The sequence below is a fragment of the Nuphar pumila genome, chromosome 17, assembly GCF_984573655.1.
Source record: "Nuphar pumila chromosome 17, dmNupPumi1.hap1.1, whole genome shotgun sequence".
Taxonomy (NCBI): domain Eukaryota; kingdom Viridiplantae; phylum Streptophyta; class Magnoliopsida; order Nymphaeales; family Nymphaeaceae; genus Nuphar; species Nuphar pumila.
The window spans coordinates 80,795,369-80,819,243 of record NC_143265.1 but is presented as its reverse complement, the minus strand read 5'-3'; the positions used below and the strand labels follow the sequence as shown (position 1 = coordinate 80,819,243).

At 37.5% G+C, this 23,875-nt stretch overlaps 1 protein-coding gene across 1 annotated transcript; it reads right to left on the bottom strand.

The window, feature by feature from the left end:
• Positions 1–416: 416 nt before the first annotated feature.
• LOC149812442 (cold-regulated protein 27-like) lies at positions 417–6,527 on the bottom strand. Its single transcript, XM_089993050.1, has 5 exons — positions 6,263–6,527; positions 5,399–5,599; positions 5,010–5,319; positions 1,902–2,014; positions 417–497 (listed from the first exon to the last, which is right to left on the bottom strand). The coding sequence occupies exons 1-5, from the start codon at positions 6,458–6,460 to the stop codon at positions 417–419; spliced, it is 903 nt and encodes a 300-aa protein (XP_089849176.1). The 5' UTR covers positions 6,461–6,527.
• Between the last annotated feature and the right edge of the window lie 17,348 nt (positions 6,528–23,875).

Here is a 23,875-nt window from a genome sequence, read left to right as displayed (position 1 = left end):
AAATAAACCTAAACCCACAGCACACAGACCCGATGAGTGGTTGAGATGTTGCTGAAAATAACTTCTTAACACCAGTTTACAAGCCCAAAAATTAAGTATCACTAATAAACTTAAAGTTGAAATAAACTTGGATGTTGTAAAAGACATACCAGGGTTAGCAGGGCCAACTGCTCATATATGTACAGAGGACAGCAGTTGATGCCTCTTGTTTTGTTCCCTTTCAATGACAGAGTCGATACACAATTTACTGATAAACTTCACACGGCGTCCTACAACTAGCGGTTGAAAGCTTTTCCATTAATATACATAACATCCTCCACAGGTAAGACTGCTTAATTTGCATATAGATTCTTTTCTGAACTTCAATTCTGTCGGTGACGCAGCCTCCCATAGTTGTTCAAAACAAAACTTCTGATTCAGTCTCCAGATTCTCCATGTTTTGTGACAACAGATGCAAGGTTCTCATCAGAATTCACCGACCAACCGGAAGGAACAACCTGAAAAACAATGAACAGAATAAACTGAAATTTAGAATTATGACAGCATGGGATGTTTCAGCATCAATGGCACGCGAGTGTGTCCTGCAGGATGAACTTATTTTCTAGTGCCACTGTCAAACCACACCAAGCAGACAGATGAGGAACCATCACCAACTTGGAGTCTAATGACCCGCGTTGTAGACTTCCACCAAGTCAGCTCAAGTTTTTGTAAGCTGCAAGTCACTTGTATGCAAGTTTCAGCGCAAGACTATCATGGAGGCCTATGTCACATGGGTGTGGGTGTGGGTGAGGGTGTGGGTGTGGGTGTGGGTGTGGGTGTGGGTGTGGGTGTGGGTGTGGGTGAGGGTGTGGGTGTGGGTGCGACACTTTCAAAAAACTTGGGTGCGGGGGTGCGGCAAATATATATATATATATATATATATATATATATATATATATATAATGTAATTTTTAAGTTTTAACAGTTAACAACAGTAACACTAATGAAATAAAAAACAATTATCATAAGTTTTAACAGTTCTGCTGGGCTGGGCTTGTAAAAACTCAGTTCGGCCAGCATTAATATATCTATGTATAAACAGTATCATGATTATATTACACAGTTTTTACATGTAAAAACTATGTAATAGATAGATTTTTAAGAAAATGAGCCAGCCCAACTGAGTTTTCCCTAAAATGGGTATTTTTTTTCAAAAATGGGCTTGTTTAGCCAAGATTGAGAGAGACTGAGGTACACGGTAAGGGGGAAAAGATTGATTACAGAGAGAGAGAGAGGCACGCAGTATGAAAATGAGGGAAAAAATAGAGAGAAAGAGGTAGCCGAGAGATTGAGATGAGTGGAGAGAGAGATTGAGAGAGAGAGAGAGGAAACAACGAGAGAGAAAAACGTACCTCAGTCGTCGGCGTCGGGGTGTCGCAGCTCAGCACTCGCCGGCATCGGGAGGAGAGGTCAGGAGGATTAGGGCAAAAAAAATTTGCCCTAATCCTCCTCTCCTCAGCCCATTTTATCGGGCGAGTTCTTTTTTTTTTTTAAGTCCAAAAGTTGGACATAAATGACCCTGGGTGCGCAACGCACCCAGTGTCGGGTTGACCACACCGGGTACCGCACCCGCCCACGCGCCCACGTCGTGTCGACGAGGGTGCGGCAATCCCTGTGACATAGATGGAGGCAGAATTTCATGATGATTTTGCATCATGAACCACAATCCTCAGTCTCAACTGGGGAGTCATGGAAGGTTGGTGTACTTTGGGTGCACCATGCATGATAGCTCACAAGAACATGCATGCTATATCACCATCATCAGCATGTAAGCCTGGCGACCAGACTGATGTTCAAAATTGAGTGTTAGAAGATATGCAAACAAACATTGGAAAATTAGCATGCACTTATGCATCCATTACCTGGTCAACAGCTGAAGCTTCATTGATCCTGCTCCTATGTTTTTTCATCTGAACTCCTTTGACAAAATTCTTATCTTCACCATCTTCATCCGAGAAATTTTGATCTGACACCTCTGTCCAATAGTCACCAGAAAAGATGGGACGTCAGATACAAGGCATATATGCAAAGAAAAAAAGAAGCTTTTGTATCTGCAACAATTAGTCAAATTAAAGATTGTTCTTGTGGGAAGCCTATAATTACACGAAAACTAGGCAAGAAAAAACTGTTGTTTAAAAAAATCAAGGAACCACGATTCTAGCTTTGGTCATGAGATGCAAATTAGTTCTCTTGAAGAAATTTATATGGGTATTTCAGTTCACTGAAATCCAGTCATCAATAATAGACACCAATATTAAGCTTGTCTCTTGGGAACAAAAACCCAATATATGCAAAATTACAAGCATTGTCAAAAAACATGATTAAAAGTAGCAGGAAATAAATGTTTTAGACTAAACCAAGGACGATATAGGTTGACAAACACGAAAAGTCCAAAGTCATCAATCATGGAGTTGACCTTGAGTTTATTCTACTCAGTCATTTAGCAAACAGAAAAAGTAGTTTATGTCCAAATATTTTAATGTTTTAAGGATCCTGCACAAAGAAGAAGAATACATTGAAGTTGAATACTGTAAAAATTTCCACTTTGTTGATATTAATTATGGTTCCAGTCATCAAAATCAAAATCGCAGAACAATAATTCCTATTCCAGATCAGCCTTTTTCTGTAGCAATCTAGGAAAACACAAGATATTGTTAGGGACCACTGCTTAACCTGTTTTATATTATCTTAGTAGAACAAGTTCAATAGTTCCTACCATATCTTTGAACTTGTCCACAGACAGGGTCCACCACCAGTTCAATCTTACAGAATAAATGTCTGATGCTATTTTGTTAATGATCATTATTGATTCTTGTGGATCCTCTTCGTGAAACAAAAGTTCAATTTTTTTATGCCTTTGTTAGATGCAGCTCCACTGTCAAATATTATTTTGTACAAAAACTTTTATTGAGGTGGTGTGCACGTGCCCCTTCTAACATAATACTATTAACATGAAAGATAAATTCAGGACAGTTGCAGTGTGGAGAGATTCAAAGGATTGCTAAAATAAATTCAGTTGCATTTCAAAACTATGAGATTTCTTGAAATTCTGACAAGGTCTTATTACATCACTTGAAGATAACCTATTTGCAGATAAAAGCAAAACTTTCTTAAGAAAAAAGAACACAAAGGTAACTGCTAGAAATCCAATCCAGAGATAAAATAAGTACCAACTGCTAGTGCAAACAGCTAACAGTGCCTGCCAGGCTAACTTTGAGTCTCTAACTACCGCATCAAGTTCCAAGAATTTATTTCAACCTGAATAGTCCATCACCCCAACTCATGAAATTCTCTTTCCATTCAACTGTTTTACAAATTTTCTAGGCCTAAACAGAAAACAATTCTACTTGAAAAAGAGCACCTAGCAGGTACGTGCTTTATGAATTGTCATAATCTCTCAACTGCACACCATTTAATCCACTAATTACTGTTGTGCAATCAACCAGATGGTGACTTTGCATGTGTATAATGGTGAGAACCTTTGGTAGAGAAATCAACCCACTAAAACTACAATTCAAACAGATGGTGATTTCACATCTGGAAAATCAGATTAAATTAAGCTATGTACAACCCAAATAGATAATTTTATCATTATTCAGCCACAAATATTACAGTTTTTTAAGTTTGCAAACTTCCCTTCTGTTCATGAATGGACAAAAATCATCCTATGGCTAGTGCATACAATTTCTTTCTCCCACTTTAACAAGCATTCTGGAATTGGAAGCAGTATATAATGTTAAGATCATGGGCAACACGACACAGTACAGTGTCCTTAGAAATCAAAGACACATTAAGTAGTGAGGCAATGATGATGCCAACAGTAACCCACTATGTCCAAAAAAAATTCCTTGTTTTTGTTGACGACTAGGGCACAAGGTGACTTGATAGTAACTGATGGCTTCAGTGCAGCTTCTCCACATGCTTGAACCTTGTTCGTGGGGCGACCAAAAATTCTACAACCAAGGAAAAAAATCAGTCTCTGCCCCTATCTCTGTTCCCCAGATTGCCTGACCATTATATGACGTGCTGCAAAGCTCAGTAAAGTGACCTCTTAATAATCCATTGGATGCAGTTGAGCAACTACTACTTTTTCAAATATAGAATAAAACATAATATGCTATACACATGCACCGCCCACTATTTTATATGAGAAATCCACGCTTCTCTCTAAGGACCAAATTAGCTCTGACTGATTGCATCCGGTTACCTTGACGATCCAAGTTAGCCCTTCAACAGCTACAAAGATTATATGAAGTTCAAAACAATGACTTACTGACAGAGAAAGGGAATTATACAACCATAGAAGGGAAAAAATGACCAATTAACCTTTACATATTGTATATTGATTTCTTTAGAGCGTCCCCATTCACAAGCAGAGAAAGAGCCGTGAACCACAAATCATGATCCAGAAGACATGAAATAACACCTCACTAGGTAAGAGAGGCTGTAGCACAAAAGACTGTGCACATGACGAATAACTATTGCTTAAGAAAAATACAATCAAACCAAGGTTGGAGTTTCTAGAAAGATTGGCAGTTCCATACAGACTGGGCCCAATGCAAAGGGGCCTCAGGCTGTGTCTTTTTGTGAGCATGATGCAACTCAGGAACCAAGCAAGCTTAATGTAAGTCTGCGTCTGAGACAAGTACAAGGTTGACCAACTTTGTTTCAACAAATTAACCATTACACCATGATGTTTGCAACCATCAACAAAGCATATTCCTAGTCCCATGTTTCAAAACTGAAGGTTCATCTTCATAAATTGGGAAGGACTAAAAATTGGCTGCTATTTGTTCTAATCAACTTTCTAGAGAGCATAACAAAGCAACAACAGGAAAGACAGCATGATCATTCAATGACCCGCATTATTATGAGCATAAAAAGCAAGTTTTCATATACTAAAACTAAAAAACCTACATGACTGATACACTAAATGTTTCAATATAGTTCGGAATGCCAAGGAGGGGTACCAGTATTGTTGCCAAAAGATTTCTGTATAGGCATGTGAGCATGATGACTAGGTATCTGTTTGCAATGGGTTTTTGATGAATCTGACACCCCTTCATTCAATTCTTTCATGGAAGTCTCTTCAACAACAGAAGAAGCTTTCCCCATCAATTTTAACGATGTCACTCTCTGTCCTTTGCTAGATGAAGCTGCTGTGAAATGCTTGATCCAAGGATTAGTGAAGGGATCTTGTGGTTTGTCTTGGGTGTCTGCTTGAGCGCTGGTACCATCAAAATTAAGCTTCTTCCATGAACCCTGTTGCAAAACCTTAAACTGGAACAGCAAGAACAATCTTCAGCATCAACAAATTTGCAAACAAACAGCTCTGAATTATACAGTTCGGATTTTCAACCTGCCCAATGGAGTTTGAGCTGCTGGTTGCCGACCGTGCAGATCTCTGATTCTGCAGCTTTCTCCTTTTCCACAGCCAATTCAACAAATGCGTAGAAAAATACTCTTGATTATGCAGCTGTCTGACGAAAGAAGCTTCCATGGAATTGAGATATGAGCGGTGCTTCGCATCCGTCCACTCAGTCCCCGAGGAATCTGCTGCCTGCATTCCAAAATTTCTCTTCGTGAGATTCAGCAATAGAAATAGTGCAGAGATACAGAAATCAAGACTCCTCCACCATAGTGATTAAACTTCAGATTTCATATTCTTGGGAAAATGGTGTTCAAAATCCAGGAAGAAAATCAAAAGTCCAGAAATAAATTTTCAAAATTAGACCAATATAAACATCATTTCTTCGGTTCAACCACCAAAACTGTCGCCATCTTTGTCCTCTGATTATCAACACAAAGAGGGGGGCTAGAAACCAGAAACCAAGATCAAAATTGGACAGCTTCAATCACCATTTTGAGAGATGAAACAAACACCAAACCTTTTCAGCACCCTTCATAAATTATCAGGAAAAAAAACCCAACTGCTAGATTACACAAAAAACCATAATATCCAAGCATAAGTAAAACTTAAGGCATAAATGACCAAATTTATCATCTCAGTACCTTTCCTGTCAAACGAAAAGAAAAACCCAAAAAACAAAATTGGGCAAGCATTTCTATAAATCAAAAGTTGTTGCCACCTACATCAAATCAAATATTCACGCAAACCAAAAGCTATTAAAAAAGCTTAAAGAAAAGAGAAGGATTCCTCAAGATAAAGACAAAAAAGAATAAAAAAAAATGAACAAAAAAAAAACAAAATCTTCCATAATACCATGCTTGGTGGTGCTCTAGATCTGGGTGGCGGCTCTCCAGGGAAATCCACCGTCGCCTCCTCCGACGAGTCCGTCCGAACCGACGCCCTTCCCTCCGTGTCTCCACCACAAACCCGGCGATCCATTGCACCACCACCCTCCCCAACCGGCACGCCTCCCATCCCACCCGAATCGCCACCGGTTCGCCTCGAGCACATTGGTCTCCACGAAAATCAAAACCAGGAATCCCACAGAGAGAGAGAGAGAGAGAGAGAGGACCATTCGTACTGGTTGAGAAGCCGATCGGCAGAAAAATGCCATAAAAAAGAAAAAGAAACTCCAGCTGGCACTCACTTTACACGTGTCGTCACTGTCAGATGCTGCCACGTCAACCAGCGATAATATCTTGTTTATCTCTCAGCCAGATATTTTGTCTCAAAAAAAAAAAAAACAGCCAGATATTTTCTCGGGTGGGTGACGAGATAATGTCCGTACCATGTTTTTTTATCTCGCACTTTTCTTATGGAGAATTAATATACAAGCACATTACTTTTCACACTTTTCAAATAGCTCCTATATTTTGTCACCTCTTAAGCAAAATACCTCCATCCATCTCAAATCATAGTTTGACTCATCGTCAAGAAGTTTTTTTTCCTTTTTTTTTTTGAAAGGCAAGTTGGGGTTAGGTAGATTCCCACCAGTTACACGACATACCATTGGGTTTTGAACTTGCAACGTCCCAATACATAGTGATGTCCACTAACAGCTTCTACCAAACAAGCGAGAGCATCGCCAACAAGTTTTTTTTTTGAAAGGCAACTGGGGTTAGGAAGACCCCTACCACAACTATACCATTGGGTTTTGAACTTCCAATGCATAGTAACAAAAGTTAAAAATGGTAAAAATATCATTTTTCAAAACCTCATGAGAATTTAAAAAAAAAATTATAAACCTCACATTTTTTGGCAAAATCTCAACAATAAAAAATAGATTAAAAAATATAAAAAATAAATTTGATAAGAAAATATTAATAAAATTATTTAAAAAATAAAAGCACATGGTTTTTCACGATAAATAGTCATTTAAAACTTAAATATCGCTTTTAAATCATGGTATTTATGTTTTTCATAAATCTCATGATATTTTAAAAATCTCGCAAGAAATTACCGTTTTAAACTTTTTTTGGCAATTTTTCACAATATTATCGTGAGATTTTCATAAATCTTGCAATATTATCGAGATATTTTCATAAATCTCGCTATATTAAGTATTGTTATTGTCAAATGCGAGAGCAAGGTAAGTGAATTGCTTGCGAAGAGATTTTTATTGCTCAAGAATAAGAAATTGGGACGATGATGAATTAAAGAGTTAAAGCAAAAAAGTGCTTTAATTATTTTTATGAAGATATGCTTAGGGATAAGGGTGGCCATCGATCGAGCTGCCTTTGGGTACTCAGTTTGAATTGAGTCAAGCTTGAGCTGCACTTTGCAGTCTGGATCCGAATAAAGTTAGGCTGAAGTCAGCCCCATTAGAGGCTCATCTGCAAAATGCATAGGGCTCGACAAGCCTGACCCATTAATTGGGTTGAGCTTAAAGGGCCTAGCCCAGCCCGAGCCCGATTGTTATTGAGTTAGGTTAGACTTAGTCATGTCAGACCTTAATCGGGTTGAGCTGGCATCCACCCCTACTGATGTAGTTGTGGATCTAAAATCATATGCAAATCAACAAAGAAGAAGAAGAACAATGGATGATGGGATTGAGATCCAGGATCCAATTAGATTTGTAGTTAGTATATAGGATTTGAATTTTATTTTTGAACTTGTTTTTATATTAGGATCTTATCCAAGATATGTAGCGTTAGAGCTTTCTTTTCATGCTATAAATATTTGTTATGAGATTTTTTAGAGGGTGGTTGATGGTTAAAACTTTATATATATTTTTAATTTATGCTTTAATTAATTATCTTATTTTTCACTAATATTGCTTTGGTAGCGTAGATTTGTAGTAGTAGTGTAAATTAATTGTTTCTCTAAAAGGGATGTGAATTGGATCTAGACCAACTGAATACATGGAGAGAATCTCACACAGCCAAAAATTGCAAAACCTCCATCTTGAAACTGACCCATTTGCATCCCTAGATCATGTGCTCACTCCAATGGACAAGCTTAAAGATTACTTCTTGGCCTAGGGTGGCTAACTTAGGTTAAAACATTGAGGGTATTTAAACAGTGAAAAAAGTTTGTCCGATATATTAATTAGGCTAAACTTGGGTGGTCATTTTGAAATTCCCCAATGGGACCCACTGAACTCACTTTTTCAAGGCCTTTGGACTCCGCAAGAAGGAAAACGAACCGAGTCGAGTCGGATGGCTCGTGCAGTGAAATGAGCTGGTCCGGTCTACAAAGCTCGGTTGGGCTGATTGCTTCGGTCTGGCCGGGGACCTACTTGACTAACTCGGTAATGAGTTGGTCCCTTAGTAGATTGGAATTCGTGGGTGAGGGCCTCGATTTTGAACCAAGATTGAGAATTAGACCAAATCTGAACATGATTTTATTTTTATTTTGAATTTTTTTCAAAAAGGTGCCTAAAGTTTGGCATTTATAAAAAAATGCACAGCTAAGTTTTAAAAAAAATGGCCAATAAAAACAAACTTACATCCATTTAACCGAGGAGTGAGATCTGACCCTTCATGTCTTATCCAAGATCCACCGTAGGCTTTTTGAAAATTTTCCTTTTATTTTTAGACCAAGGGGTTCTTTGGGTTTGGGTTAATGTTGTGGGTATCGGTATCGACACTAATCATTGGGCCACCAATTTTAGGTGTATCGATGGATAGGATACCGATACTCAATTGAATCGTTTTGTATCGGCCAAAAAATAATAAAAAATTATTATGTGTCAAACATAACATGACATGTGTTAAAACTATTAAAATAATTTTAAGATAATATTTTTTATGTTTATTAAAAAATAGCTGATTCAGGCCTGCAGCGTATCAAATTTCTGCCAATACGATGTGTATCAGTCGATATGCACTGATATTGATAACATTGGTTTCGGTAACATGTCTTGCATAAACGAACTAGGTTTTATTAGGCTGATTTATAAATCAAGCTTTACAAATTAAACCAATATAAAACAAGCTCGAGTGTGGTTCTGGGTATACCACATACTTGAGACCCATATGGGATACTGGACTAGTACGTAAGCTGTTTGGGTATGAACTAGGTTAGGCTTAGTGGTTCATCTCTAAAATGGGTTAGTTATTTAGGCTGACATTGGCAAAAAAAAAAAATCAAACTTATTAATTGCTTATGACACTGGCAAAAAAAATTTGTGATCTCGTGCGGTGCCAGACTAGCCAGTCTGGCCAGCCTAATGACCCAAGGCCTCACACAAAATTGATCATTGGCACTGCTCACCACCCCGTGCATAACTGCTTAAGCTTAACTGCCTAGACCAAGTCATTGGCTCTGCGCACATTCCTTAAGTGTGTCGCCATCGTGCTTCAATGAATGCACGCATAGTCTAAGTTTCAAGGCGAAGACACTCACACCTCTCCTGAACCAGCAACAATGTTATGCTTCTAAGGTTGTGACCCGACCTCCTGAAAGAGTTATCCATGAAGGCCTTGCAGATATCTCAACAGACAGAGGAAGGATGTTCCCTTGACCGCCCAGTCTTACGATCAATTGATATTTATATGTCTTAGTGAACAATACTACCTAAATCACTCCATGACACCTAGGCATTCACTTGCTTAGTCCCACGTCACCATATGCAGTTGTGTGATCCCTGGGAGAATTAGCCCTAACCCACATGCAACTCCATGAGAATCAAACACTACGCATGGGATATCTCATCTGAGTAGAGAGGTACTTAACCAAATCTCAAAGTCCACCATCTTCTGATTCACTGCTTAACTGAACAATGTTGTGTATGTGCTGCCACACACTGTCGCATCAACGATGATATTGTTGTCCATCGCATGTCAAGCTACCAACACACATCACTAATAGACCCAACACATATTGCTCATTCCTACACCCGATGCATTTTTCACTCAGTAATGCACTTGCCACATTCCAACAAGCTTGGCCTAAGAGATTCTTCCTCACTCAACCCTTTGATGGCTGCATCAAAGTTGGTGCAAGTAAGAACAATATATTTCCTTCGAATTATGAGTTTTCACTTTACATCATACTTCTCAACTCATTCTTCCTACTATAAAAGATCCAACTTTACATTGGAGCACTCTTTGCATGTACGCTCCCCTCACGCATGACCAACACCTTTGGTTTCAACCCGCCATCATCACAACTTTCAACACGTCGAGTCTCATACCACAACGCACCTCAAGTCACTATGATAATAGTCCACCACTTTTCCTTGTGACCTTATGTTGTGCTTATGCCTCTAACCTAAGAGCTATCAAAATGAGCATTTTCTGCCTATCATGGTCCTCACTATCTTGTAGAGAAAAGAGACCTCCATCATGTGCCACTAACATATCTGCTTTCTTAAGGCACCAAACATGTGCTTTTTCAACGGTCCATAGCCAAACTGAACCTCAAAATGGGGGATGCCTCCTCGCATACCACCCCCTAGTGGTCCTCCAAAGCAATCTTCCAAGTTACTCGTTCAACAAGGGCACCTCTCGGCCCAACACTGCAACTCTCTTCCGAATCCAACATGCTACAACTCTCTTCGAGAGCCAACAAACATGTTTTCATATGAACTAAACCGACGAGCCAAGAACAATGACTTCTTTCACACACACAATCCAAAGAAGAACGGTCACAACACAAGGGACCAACACAAATGAGCATATTTGCTCGAAAGGTGGGTACTCTGCAAACCCGCAACTTTATCATCCTATTCATAGACAATTATGCTCTACGCATCCATCATCTCGCTCGAATATTTGATAGAGAATTGAGTCTCTCTTACTCAAATATGCAAATTCATCCAACCAAATAACCAATGATGCATGCTCTGCATCGTATATAAAGCGACACCATGCTCCACCTGCAAGCTCACACACAAACTTATAGGAATATATTGCGCATTGGCTTACTGATCAACAACCTTGTACTTTTGCTTACCATAGACAAGATTTCCCATGCAAAACCTTGCTTTAACGTCTGATTCACCACCCTTCAGTTGCATACATATACATACATGGGACAAACCAACTTCTTAGAATTCATGCAACGAACACTATCACCATGATCTTTATGCTTGGATACCATTCGGCACGTGCAAAAAAAAATTGTGAGCCTGTGTGAGGCCTCACACAAACTCTTTTACGTGTGTTGAATTAATCATTGACACTGCTTACCACTCTGTGCACAATTTCCTAAGCAAAAGTTTGGCCTCACGCATCACCCTGTGTGTAACTGCTTGGCCCAAGCCATTGGCTCTGCGCTTCTTCCTTAAGTGCATCACCACCATGCTTCAATGAATGTACGAAAGTAGGTGTAGTCTAAGTTTCGAGGAGGGGGAGATGCTTGTGCCCCTTCTGAACCAGCAACCCAATCCAACAATAATGTTGCGCATCTAAAACTGCGATGCAACCTCTTGAAACGGTCACCCAGGAAAACCTTGCAAATATCTCAACAAATGGGAAAAGGTTGTTCTCTTGACCACTCAGTCTTGTAACTAGTTGATAGTTGTACTTCTTAGTAAGCAATGCTACCCAAATCACTCACTGACACCTATGCATTCATTCGCCTAGCCCATGTCACCATACGCAGTTAGGATCACCTAATGTGATTTCTGAGGGAATTAACCCTAACCCACAACACTCTCTTGCGAATAAAAACTATGCATGAGATATCTCATCCAAGTAGAGAGGTACTTAACTAAATCCCAAAGGCAACCATCCTTTGGTCCACTAGCCCACTGTTTAACTGAACAATGTTCCACGTCTGTGCTGCCACATATTGTAGTATCAATGATGATACTGTTATTTATCGCATGCCATGCTACCACCAGACATCAGTGATAGATCAATGCATATTGTTCGTTCCTACATCCGATGCATTTTTCATTCAGTAGAGTTCAACACCGGATTTGCCACATTCTAACAAGCTTGGTCTGAGACAACTTCATTCTAATTTCAAAAGAAAATTAATCATGAAGGGCTTTCCCCTCCCATTTATGGTGTTGAAAAAAAATATGCATTTCATGAGCATCTTTTAATAGGAGCTCACAAAATAAGAAGGTATAGAAAAATACCAAATGTTCTTAAAGGGGTATAAGCAGAAGGATGACAAAGAGTTTGATAACTGAGATGTGCATCGATCCCTTGCCACGAGTAGGGTTGTCTACATGTAGGGTTTGTATGGGATACCCGACCTAACCGGAGCCCGAATTCTTTAGTGTGGGCATAAAAAGTGCGGACTCAAATAATATTCGGGTCAACCAACCCCGACAAGAGCAATATGTGAGCCAAGTTTAGAATATGATTTTTCTAGGTATCTGACCCAATCCGAGTGTTTTATATATATTTTGAGTAGAAGTAAACTTCTGAGTATACACATCCAGTTACTAGGTTTTATTTTTGTGGCCCGGCAAAACCCGAATCCTACACATTATCATTTGGGTAGGTTTGGGTACACCCTGATGGGTCGTATACCTGACCCGTTGACAGCCCTAGCCACAAGTAAGGGTGTCAACGGTTCATGTTTGGTTTGGATCTAGGTAAAACCAGACCTAGAACTGATTTGAGATGGTGGTACCATATCTGGACATGGGTTCAGTCGGACCCACAATAAGAGAAACCATACCTGGATCCTATAAGTATTACATGAACTAATCCCGGACCATACCAGGTAAAATAAAAAAAAATGAACTTTTTTACCTTGAAAAATTAAGGATCTAAGTTGGAACTTTCCTTTAGTCTAGCAAAAAAAAAAGTTTCTTTGTCCGCCATAGCAATTAGGGTTAAAAAGTATACCTTTATTGATTAACGTTAAGGATATCTATATATTGGGATAAGAGGTAGTTGGTAAATAAAATCGATTCTTGTTGTTGACAATTCAGGCATAAAGATTTAGGATTTAAGCTCAGGTGTATATTATGGACCAATTGGTCAGATCTAAGAGTGGTTCAGGTAAAAGGTGGTTTTATGTCAACTATGTATTGCAAAAAACAGATCGGGTTGGATACAAAATCAAGTCAGGCACAAAACCATTCGGGTTAAAAAATTATATATCAAGAAGCGACATGTCCTCAAATGAGTCCAGATGAAAGACCTGATCTGATCCATGTTCTTATAAAAATCGGGTCAGGTATGGCCAAATCAATTCATTTCTTTGGTTTGGATTATGCATACCTAGTCCAATTGCATCCCTACTGAGATTATCAAGTACAAAATAGTATTGTTTTTCTTCAAAAAAGTACAAAGTATTTCTTTCCATGTGAAATGGAGAAACTGCCCTTGAAATCAGAGATCATGTCGTGTTGGACTTTTGCTTGCCATGCTTATGGTCGTTGTTCTGTTGTTCGGTTTTAGGGAGCAGGTATATGACATGTCTATACGCCATGGCATATACCTGCTTGCCACTTATCCAACCCTTGAGTGTTGGGAAAATGAGGAGAATGCCTTTCCATTTTGTCCTTTTAAATTTTAAAAAAGGGAAAAAAATATGGCAAGCCTTGAGGCTTTGCCCTTGGTCATAGGGGATCGAATTTTTGGTTCAGTAGAGACCTTTGTCAATTTCGAGAGAAAGGGTGGGAGAGGGGCTTCCACCATCACCTTCTGCCACTGCCCCCTTCTTTGAATCGGCGAGCAGATGAGGACATCGTCCCCTCTATAGGGTTCTGGTTTTTCGCAGAGAGGAAGATGAGAAGCAAAAATTTGGAGAGTCCAGAGCCCTCCCTCTCGAAACCGAGGAAGGTCTCGCGAGATTGTTCCTCCAAGGAGAACGTAGTCGGCCTAAAATCTGCCAAAAAATCGATCTTCGACCGTCAAGGAAAATGCCTCAAGGCTCACCATGTTTTTTCTCCATTTTTTTTTAATTTAGAAGAGCAAAATGAGAAGGTATTCTCCCCATTTTTCCCACTCTCAATGCTTGGACACGTGGTGATCGGGTATATGCCATGGCATATACCCGCTCCCTGGAACCGGACTCCTGTTCTAAAACCGTGGTGCTCTCCATATAGTATGGTATAGATAGCATAAACAGTATTTTATACTTACACGGAGAAGCCAACTTCAGGATCAGAGACCTAGCCACACTAACTCTGTCTGTCATGCCATTGTCATGCCATACTTACGATTACTAACGTGGCAGCATAAAACTCTATGGGCTTACATACTTCGGCTTAAACAGTATTTATTCTTGAGCACATTAACATAGAAGCATGAGAGTTGATTGTACTTTGATTGAAAATCAAGGTTGTTAAATGCGATGAGGCGAAGCGAGGCGTTGAGCATGTTATGAAGCGAGGCGTAAGCCTCGAGGCGTTGAAGCGTAAGCTTCATGATCAAAATAATAAAATATATAATATTAATAAAATAGCACTGGTAAATGGTGTTTTAATATAAATATACATATATGAGTTTGTTATATACATATATGAGTTTGTTTGATGGTTGATTTAGTAAATATAAGGTTTTTGAAGGACTTGAAAAATAAATAGCTCCCAATTTTTTTAAATTATAACCTTGAATTTGTTTCCATCAAAAACTGCCTAAACAAAGAAAAAATCTTAGTGATGCATATAAATATTTTTTTCTTGGACATATCAAATGCATACATGCAATAGAACTATCATGAAACTATAGTTTTTCTGCAATGCACTTTTGTGCACATCTCTTACTTATATACAGGTATATATGTAAATTTAAGTTAGTTATACTAATGCAAGATTTTTAGTGGTTTACCACCACCCAATTAATCGGGAGCTATTAATGCCATTGAAACTTGCATCAAACATTTAGCTAAAATCGTAGTGAGGGCAATCCAAACAGTGTTATATTTGAAATTATTTTAGATAATTATGTATTCAAAACAATTCCAGAACGCTTCAGGTACTGAGGATGCTTCTTAGTACCTTGAGCGTGCGCCTCGCCTGTGAGGCGTACGCTTCAAGCACTGAGGCGTACGCCTCTCACAACACTGCTGAAAATTATTGTAGCCCGCATTATGATATCACGTTTGTTATCATCGCAAAAATTTACTTTTGCAAGTCAAACTGACATTTGAAAAAGATTTTGAAAATAACTCGCTTCAGTTTTAAAATACGGAAAATTTCTGAAGAATGGGACTTGCCTATCGGTACAAGGTTCAACCATTCCTGGCACCATAACCAGGGATAATCGAACCAAGGATCAATCATGTGCTTTACTTTGTTCAACTTGTCTAAATCAATGTTCTATTTCTAAATGCACAAAGAATCAGACATGTGCTATGAATTTGAAAAAATGCAGATTGAAAACATAATGTTTGCTTCAAATATTGAAAAATACTTGGAAAAGAGAATACCTTGAAAATCGTGAATGGCATTTGGAACACATTTCTGAAGAAAAGAAAAATTAATTTTTGAGAAATTTTGATATTTTGAGAAAATCGATTTATGAGAAAATTCAAATAACTTTGAGAAAATTGATTTTTCTGAGAAAGGATTTTGAATTGGTCAAAAGAATGGGCGTGTGGCCCTATGAAATCTTTTCATGATGCAGTCTAACTTAAATGAATGAATGCAATTCTGAGAAAATATTTTCTGAAAATTTTAAGAAAAATCTTTGAAAAAGAGATTTTTGTGCCTTATAGAATTTAGATGAAATAAATTCTTTATATATCCCTGACTATGGCCATGAATATGTATTGAATATATCTCATTTGATTCCAAAAGGGGTAAATACTTAGAAAAGTTTGAAAAATATGCTATGATTTCTGAAAATGCCTAAGAGTGTAGGCTATTTGTGTCTTATAAAAAGATGATAAATCTGAGTTTTGTTTGTATTCTAACTATGGCCACAAATATGAAACTCACCAAGTTTATCAAAGTTAATGTACATGCCATTAGTGTAGACTATGATGAATTTGAATATACATGAATCATCATCCATCACACACTAACATCATTGAAAAATACACTATACGCAATGCAGCCCTATTCTAAGCAGGAAATTAAATTCTTATTCCAATGTTTACATTTTACATTAATGATAAATTGAAATAAAGAAAATGCAGTCTTTAGTGTCCTTGCAAAACTAGCAAACTGGTTAGTGAAAATATGTCGGCTTTTCAGGATTTATCCAGCAATATCTGAAAATTACTGGATTTTTCCAGATATAAGTCTTTTCATGTTTTCCTAAAATAAATATAATAAAAATTGATGAAAATTGAATAAATAATAAAAAAAAAACTTTGAAATTCAGAATTTAAAAAAAATGACCAAAATGTCCTTAAAAACAAGACTATGGCCTTGAAATCAGGGTTTTCAGAAAAGATTTTTGTAAAATTTTTAATTCAGAGATCAAACTGATTCAAATCAACACCAAATCGAGTGTGGAGCACCCTAGCATGATTATGAATATGATCAAATCCTAAAAATATAAAATTTTTCATGAAAAATATAAAATATCATAAAAATATCATAAATTTTTTGCTCGTGTTTCAGTTGAATCAGGACTCTGCGGGCATCCTGTTTTCATAATTTAACCAAATATTATATCAAATGAATTCCAAAATTCATAAAAATCTATATGTATGCTTATGATAACCCTAAAATTAAAGTGTAATAAAAAAAATATTTTTTATATGAAAATTAAATAAAAACCTAAAAACATGCAATTTTACCCGCAGGCACGTACCTGTCACAGTGTCAGACCTAAATCAGGTAACAAACAGTATTTAAAAATAGTAAAATTTCACATAAAAAAACTAGACAAATAAACAAAAATATTCTCTTTTATAGATTAGAAAAATCATCTCTGGTTAGAGCGATATCGTTTCGGCAATATACGCTTGATTTCGGTGAACGTATAACGGTTCTAGAAAAGGCAGTTCTGATTTTGGTTTAAATAAAAATAATAAACAGAGTTCAAAATTTATCAAAATCATACTGATAAAACTAGACATACTTTTGAATCTATGGCATCTTACGAATTGTAAAAATGATCTCTGGTTAGGGAGATACAATCCATGTAAGTTGACCCAGAGCTAAAACCATACATAATGGTCTCTGTGAAACAGGTTCTGATTTCTGACAGAGGAAAAGTAGCAAACAACCATAGAAATATTTAAAAATTTCAAAAGATGTACCAGACATCATAACAAACCCACTATTTTTTATGGATCGTTGATTGAATCTTCGATGAGGGAGATATCGCTTTGACAAAACGTACCTAATTTTGTACAACGCTCTCACGGTACCAGAATTAGAGTTTGGTTTTTGATTTTTTTACTATAGTTATAGAATTCAAAATAATCTAATTTTTTTTATGAAAAATCACCAACACGTGCACAGTTTAACCCTAAAAAACAGAATTTAATGACAGAAAAACAAACATAAAATAATGTTGTTCTCGCATGCCCAAAATCAAGAACGCATATTATCAATAAAGCTTATGAATAAACCTAATTTAAGCATGTAAAAACTATTAAAAAATATAATAATGTAACGAATCCTATTTTGATGCTTGAACACATGAAATAAACATTAACATGATAAAATAAATAAAAAAGTTAGAGAAAACACTGTTGAAATTTGATTTGGCCGTTAAAAGAGGGATTCAACCCATCGAACGGTCGAATCTTGATCTTTTTCAGGCGTTTAACATAATAAACAAAAAATAAACATTGTTAATGGATCAAAAACGTGTAAGGAACCATCAAACATCAAATGACCATCATATTGAGGCCCTCACATGATTTTTTTGAAATAAAAACAAGAGAAAATATGCTAAAAAGGTGCAGCAATGGCAAAAATATATAAAAAAATAAATAAAATAAAAAGAAGAAGAAGAAGAAGAAGAAGATGACTCACCTTGGGGGCTGCAGCAATAAAGGAAGGAGAAAGGCTTGAGGGAGAGAGGGCCACAAATTTTGGAGAGAGAGAAGGTGAGAAAACATGCTTGGTTAACCCCTTATAGATCCCCTTTTATAAAAATTTTGAACTCTTAATTAAAGAGTTGGATTTTTTTGAAACTTCTTTAATTAATTAAGATAGAGCAAATGGGAGGAACGATTTTTGGTGAAGTTCTAACTCTAAAAGACTCTACCTAATTAACTTAAATGAGTCTTAATTAGCCTAGAATAATCCCAAATGTGGAGCCACCTACTGTGGGCTCATATTTGATTTTAAAAGCCCTAATTTCAAGATTTAAAAACAAGGTTTTAAAAAGTGAAAATAAAGGTTATATTTTAAAATCAATTTTGATCTTTTTGAAATTCTAATTCAATTAGGACACTAACCAAACTTGAACTAACCTCTTTCAAATATGGCGCCACCTACTGTGGGCCTCATTTGAGTTTTCAAAAAATGCTTTTTAAAGTTTGAAAGTAAAGGGGTTAAAAACAAGATTTTCAAAAAGGGTTTAAAACAAAATGTAAAAATCAAAATTCTAAATCAACTAGAGTCCTAGATGAATTAAAAATCTCTCGAATGTGGTGTCAGGTGTGTGGGCTCCACATTTGAGTTTTTAAACAGGTTAAAATAAAGATTAAAAAAAAAAGTTCTTAAAACAGATGAGAATAAAAACAAAGAACAAATTTGAGAAAATTAGAGTCCTAAACCAACTGAAACTCTTGACTAGAGTCTTAAAATTTTGAAAGTCTTAAATTTTGGTTTTTGAAAGATAAATGACGAGGTTTTGAAAGATCTTTTTCAGATATTAGTAAAAGTGAACAAAAAGACAAAATCAGGGTTAGAGTCCTAATCAACTGGGACTCAAGGATAGAGTCCTAGAATTTTGAAACTCTTAGAATTGAATATGTTTTCGAAAAATAAATAAAATAAAAGTAAAAAGATGAAATCAGAGTAGAGTTCTTAACCGACTGAAACTCTGAGGTAGAGTCCTAAAATTTTGAAACTCTACTATAAAGTCCTGAAATTTTGAAATTTGATTTTTTGAAGGATAAATGAAGAAATTTTTGAAAGATTTTCTAAAAAATAAAGTCAGGGTTAGAGTCCTAATCCAATTGAAACTCTGGAACAAAGTCTTAATCCGACTAAAACTCTAAAATTTTGACTTCTTTTAAAAGATTTTCTTGAAAATAGGTAAAAACAGAAGTGAAAGGTAGAGTCATGATCTGACTGAAACTCTATGATAGAGTCTTAGTCTGACTGAAACTCTATGATAGAGTCTTAGTCTGACTGAAACTCTAAAATTTTATCTTTTGAAAGTCAGATGAGAAGGTTTTTGAAAACAAGTGAAAAACAGGAATAAATGATGAAATCGGGATAGAGTCCTAATCCGATTAAAACTCTGGGACAGAGTCCTAGTTTGACTAAAACTCTAAAATTTTGGGCCAAAATGAAAGATTTTGAAATATTTTCTTAAAAATAGAAATGAAAGATAAAGTCCTAGTCTGACTGAAACTCTGTGATATAGTCCTAGTCTGACTGAAACTCTGAGATTTTGGCCAAAATGAAAGAAATTGATGAGGGATAAGACTACCTTTGGCTTAAAACAAAAATAAAATTTTGAAAAAGGTTTAAAAAGTAAAAAGGCAGAGTCTTAAGTCAACTAAAACTCTAAAATTTGAGATGAAAGAAAGGATCTAGAAGCGACACCACCTAGATGGGTCTCATTTGAGAATTGAGATCAGTTAAGACTGAGTTTAAAATGAATCCAGATCACTTTCTAAGAAAAATATTTTGAAATAAAAAAATATAAGATTCTAGAGGTTGACAAAAGGCAAATATCGATCTAAAACCCAGGTTTTTTGAGTTGATTTCGAAAGAAAAGGTTTTAAAATCTAATCTGGATTGAAAGATTTTGAAAAACAGAAGTGTTGGATCTCGAAAATGATATGCAATGCGATGAGATGCCATAAAAGGATATGAAATGATGTGAAATGATATGCAAAAGGGAAACCCTGGATGAGGGATTTGAAGTCTCGGACTCCTGGCGGAGACAAAGATTTGAACATTTTTGTTCGAAGGCAAAAATTGATGATTGAAATTGAGCAAAAATGGCGATTGAATCTTTAAATATTTGAGTTTGAGGCAGCATTCAGGCTCTGAATAGCCCTGGCTCAGATGTCGACCAACTGGTTTCTTGAAGGATTTAGAGAGCGGGCCCCAATGGCAAGAGGAAAGGGTTTGTGAGTGAAGATGAAAAATTTGGGTTGTTTACAACATCCTATTGACCAACTGTACCATACTATCTAGGAAAATTATGTATATGTCTGGCTACGCAAATATCACATGTTGGCTCATGAGGGCTTCACTCATAGAGTCTGGATCAGGTGCAATCACATGGCACAAAATTTGTGCATTAAGCACAGGATATCCCTCCACCAGGCCTTGGGCCTCACAACTGACAGGTCGTCCCTAAGATGGAGGGTGATCTGGTGGTTAATGCACAAATATTTGTGCAATCATATTGCACCTAGGGGTGGCAAAATTTGACACAACCGCCAACCCGCTTCTTAGGCGGGTTCGGGTTTGGCTTAAACGGGTTCGTGTCGTAAACGGGTTGACCTGCTTAACCTGTTTATTAAACATGTCAGGTTCGTGTTAGGGGTATGCCAACCCGGCTGACCCGTTTAATAAACGGGTTAGGTGGGTGGGTCAACCCATTTACCCAAACCCGATCCGCCAACCCGCCCGCTAACCCGCCAACCCGTTTACCCGACCCGTTTATTAAACGGGTTAACCGTGTCGTGTCGGGTTACCCGTTTAATAAATGGGTCGGGTTCGTGTTTGCCACAGCCCCGACCCGATTGCCACCCCTAATTGCACCTGATATTTTCACCCATTCATTTGGTAAGGGTCTCTTATGAACGTCACCAAGTTGATAGGATGTCACAAGTTCAAAACCCACTAGGGGGCATCCCTTGTCTGTTGAAGCTACGTGTACTCCTTACTGGGTAAGGGGACCTCAATGGTTGGATCGCATCACACCTATTGATTTAAAATTTCAATAATTTCCAGAGAATTACTAATATCTATAAAGCACAAGCCGACTACGGTAAGTCCGCATGGGAATTAGGGATGTAAGCGGTTCGGATTCATGTTGGATGTAGCCAATACCAAACCCGACTAATTGGTTATTGGCTAATCAAACTTGAAATTTGGATTCGGATTCAGGTGGAAAAAAAGCTAACACTGAATCCCAAAAATAGATATTACTGGATTCGGATATATATCTGTTGAACTTCGTCGTGAAATCCTAAACTGAATTTGTATCCAATTGCTAATTAAATTTAGTTTTCTTAACCAAATCCGTCTAATCAGATTCGGAATTGCGTTGGTTATCCGATATCCCTTGCAGGAATGCACCCTTTGATGGTCAATTTTGGTCACCAAAGATAGTACATTTCCGTTTTTTTTTTGTGCTTCCAACTAAAAATAGTTTCACCAACGGGTCCTCCGTGTGGTTGTTAGGAGCTGTATGTGCACGTCTCCTTGTGGTGGGAAGTTGCAGGTTCAAAACCCAATTTTGGTGTCTACGGTATAAAACTCCATGAGTGCTCCTCTCTTGCCCAACAGGAATAGTGTTCAGTTGGCTTCAACCTTGTGGCAAGGGACGCACGCAAACCATGGATATCCAACTGAGGAGGTCCTTCAACTTGAGCACTGTTTGTGCGTGTATGTGTTTGTAAACGAAAAAAAAAACTCAATCTGTTACATGAGCACCATTGCCATCTGTACTGGATGAACTCAATCTGTCGATCGTAGGAATTGAGATCAGGTGCTGTGATTGCACACTGTAAGCGTGCTGCTGCTACACCTCATCACCCACCATGTGCTGTTGGGCCCCACAGCTGACAATCTGTATCCCAAAGATGGTGGGTGATCAGGTGGGAAAATTAATGCTTTCAGAGTTGCCTATAAAAGGTGTCATAAGGGTTATTAGGGTTCAGTCCACTTAAATCTGATAAGATCCAGCAGCAAGTACGACCCAAATCCAATCCATGTATCAGATGTGTCTTAGACCAGACCATTAGCAGCTTCACTTAATTACAATGTTGGCATCATAATTCAATGCAGATTCCATTGTTTATTATGGAACCTGATCCAATCTTGTACCTCGTAGGAAAAACAGAGAGAGAGAGAGAGAGAGAGATTATCATTTTAAGAAACAATAAAGAGAGAGGTTGGAGATGGAACCACCAGCAAGATGATCTCCACTTGACCAAAAGCCTACTCAATCTTTTTGTTCTTTTTCCATCATCTTAAGCCACTTTGAGAAACTCAGTCTTACCAAACACGAAAACCACCAAAAAAGTTCTTCACTTCGGCTCATCTCTACCTTCCATTCCAAATTGAAGATTAAGTCTAAATTCAGTAATCAGTTCCAATTCACCTGTGACTTCCAATCTTATGTTATAGTCCTTACCAACTGTTTCATTGCCTTGGCTTCTATTATCAAACAATGATAAGAGTATTTTATCAAAAGTTACCTTATCAGCTATTAAAAAAAACTCAGCATTTGAGTTACTACACTTGATCACCTATCTGGATGCACTCCAAATAACCGGTGAGATATAAAATGATATTTTTGTCCGTTCTTTAATGAAACAACTCATCTTATGTCACCCTGATTTTGCGGACCAAGTGTATCTTTAAAATATAACTTACAAAAGCAGACAGCTAAATATAGCCCCAAGGGGGTTTGGCGTAGTGGGGTGGGGGCCTTGGCTGCTAGCCGGGCAGTCAAGGTTTGATTCTCATGGTAGCATAGGCCCCGGGGGCAGGGGTCCTAGCCTTGGAGTTTTACGCTGCTGCCACAATGACTGTAAGTATTGCAGGCTGAGCCATCATGACCAGGTCTTCGTGCCTGGTGCGGTTTCTTCGGGTTATAATTAAATAAAAAAAAGGACAGCTAAATATAATTAATAATTTGATGACAGCTTTTTGTAAATAATCTTATTCACAATTTTTTTATTGGAAAATTTTGTGAATAAAATTATTTAACAAAAGCCATGCTTCCCAATCCGAGAAAATATTTGTGAATTAGATTATTTACAAAAAATTGTGAATAAGATTATTCACAATTGCCATGATCAGAAGCATTGATTTTCAGAAACCCATGCTTCCCAATCCAAGAATCCCATGTCCGCAGAGTGTTAACTGTGGCAATTCACAGATCAGTCCATCGTAAACTTTGTGCTTAATAATCTTAATGGGATGGACAGAGAAAGGACGCAAGACAATGTGTATGACAAGGTTACTAACAATCCTGGAAAATCTACAAAGGATCCGCTCATCTGGTAGTGCACTTGTGAATGCCACCAAGTTGATGGGACATCACAAGTTCAAAGCTCACGAGTAGCGTCCCTTGTCGCAAGGTCAAAGCTGGGGTGTACTCCCCAGTGGGCAGTGGAGAGTCTGGAGACCTCAAGGGTTTACCCAATCGGAGGTCAGCCAATGTCCAGTCCGTGATGAGAAGAGCTTTCTTATAGATTATCCAAAAAAGACAAAAAAAAAAAAAAACCCGCAAAATC

Coding starts and splice junctions, on each gene's coding strand:
- LOC149812442 (XM_089993050.1), bottom strand. CDS start 6,460: ATGTGCTCGAGGCGAACCGGTGGCGATTCGGGTGGGATGGGAGGCGTG. Junction 5,600..6,262: donor CTAGAGCACCACCAAGCATG/GTATTATGGAAG, acceptor TTTGGAATGCAG/GCAGCAGATTCCTCGGGGAC. Junction 2,015..5,009: donor ATCTTTTGGCAACAATACTG/GTACCCCTCCTT, acceptor ACTATTGGACAG/AGGTGTCAGATCAAAATTTC.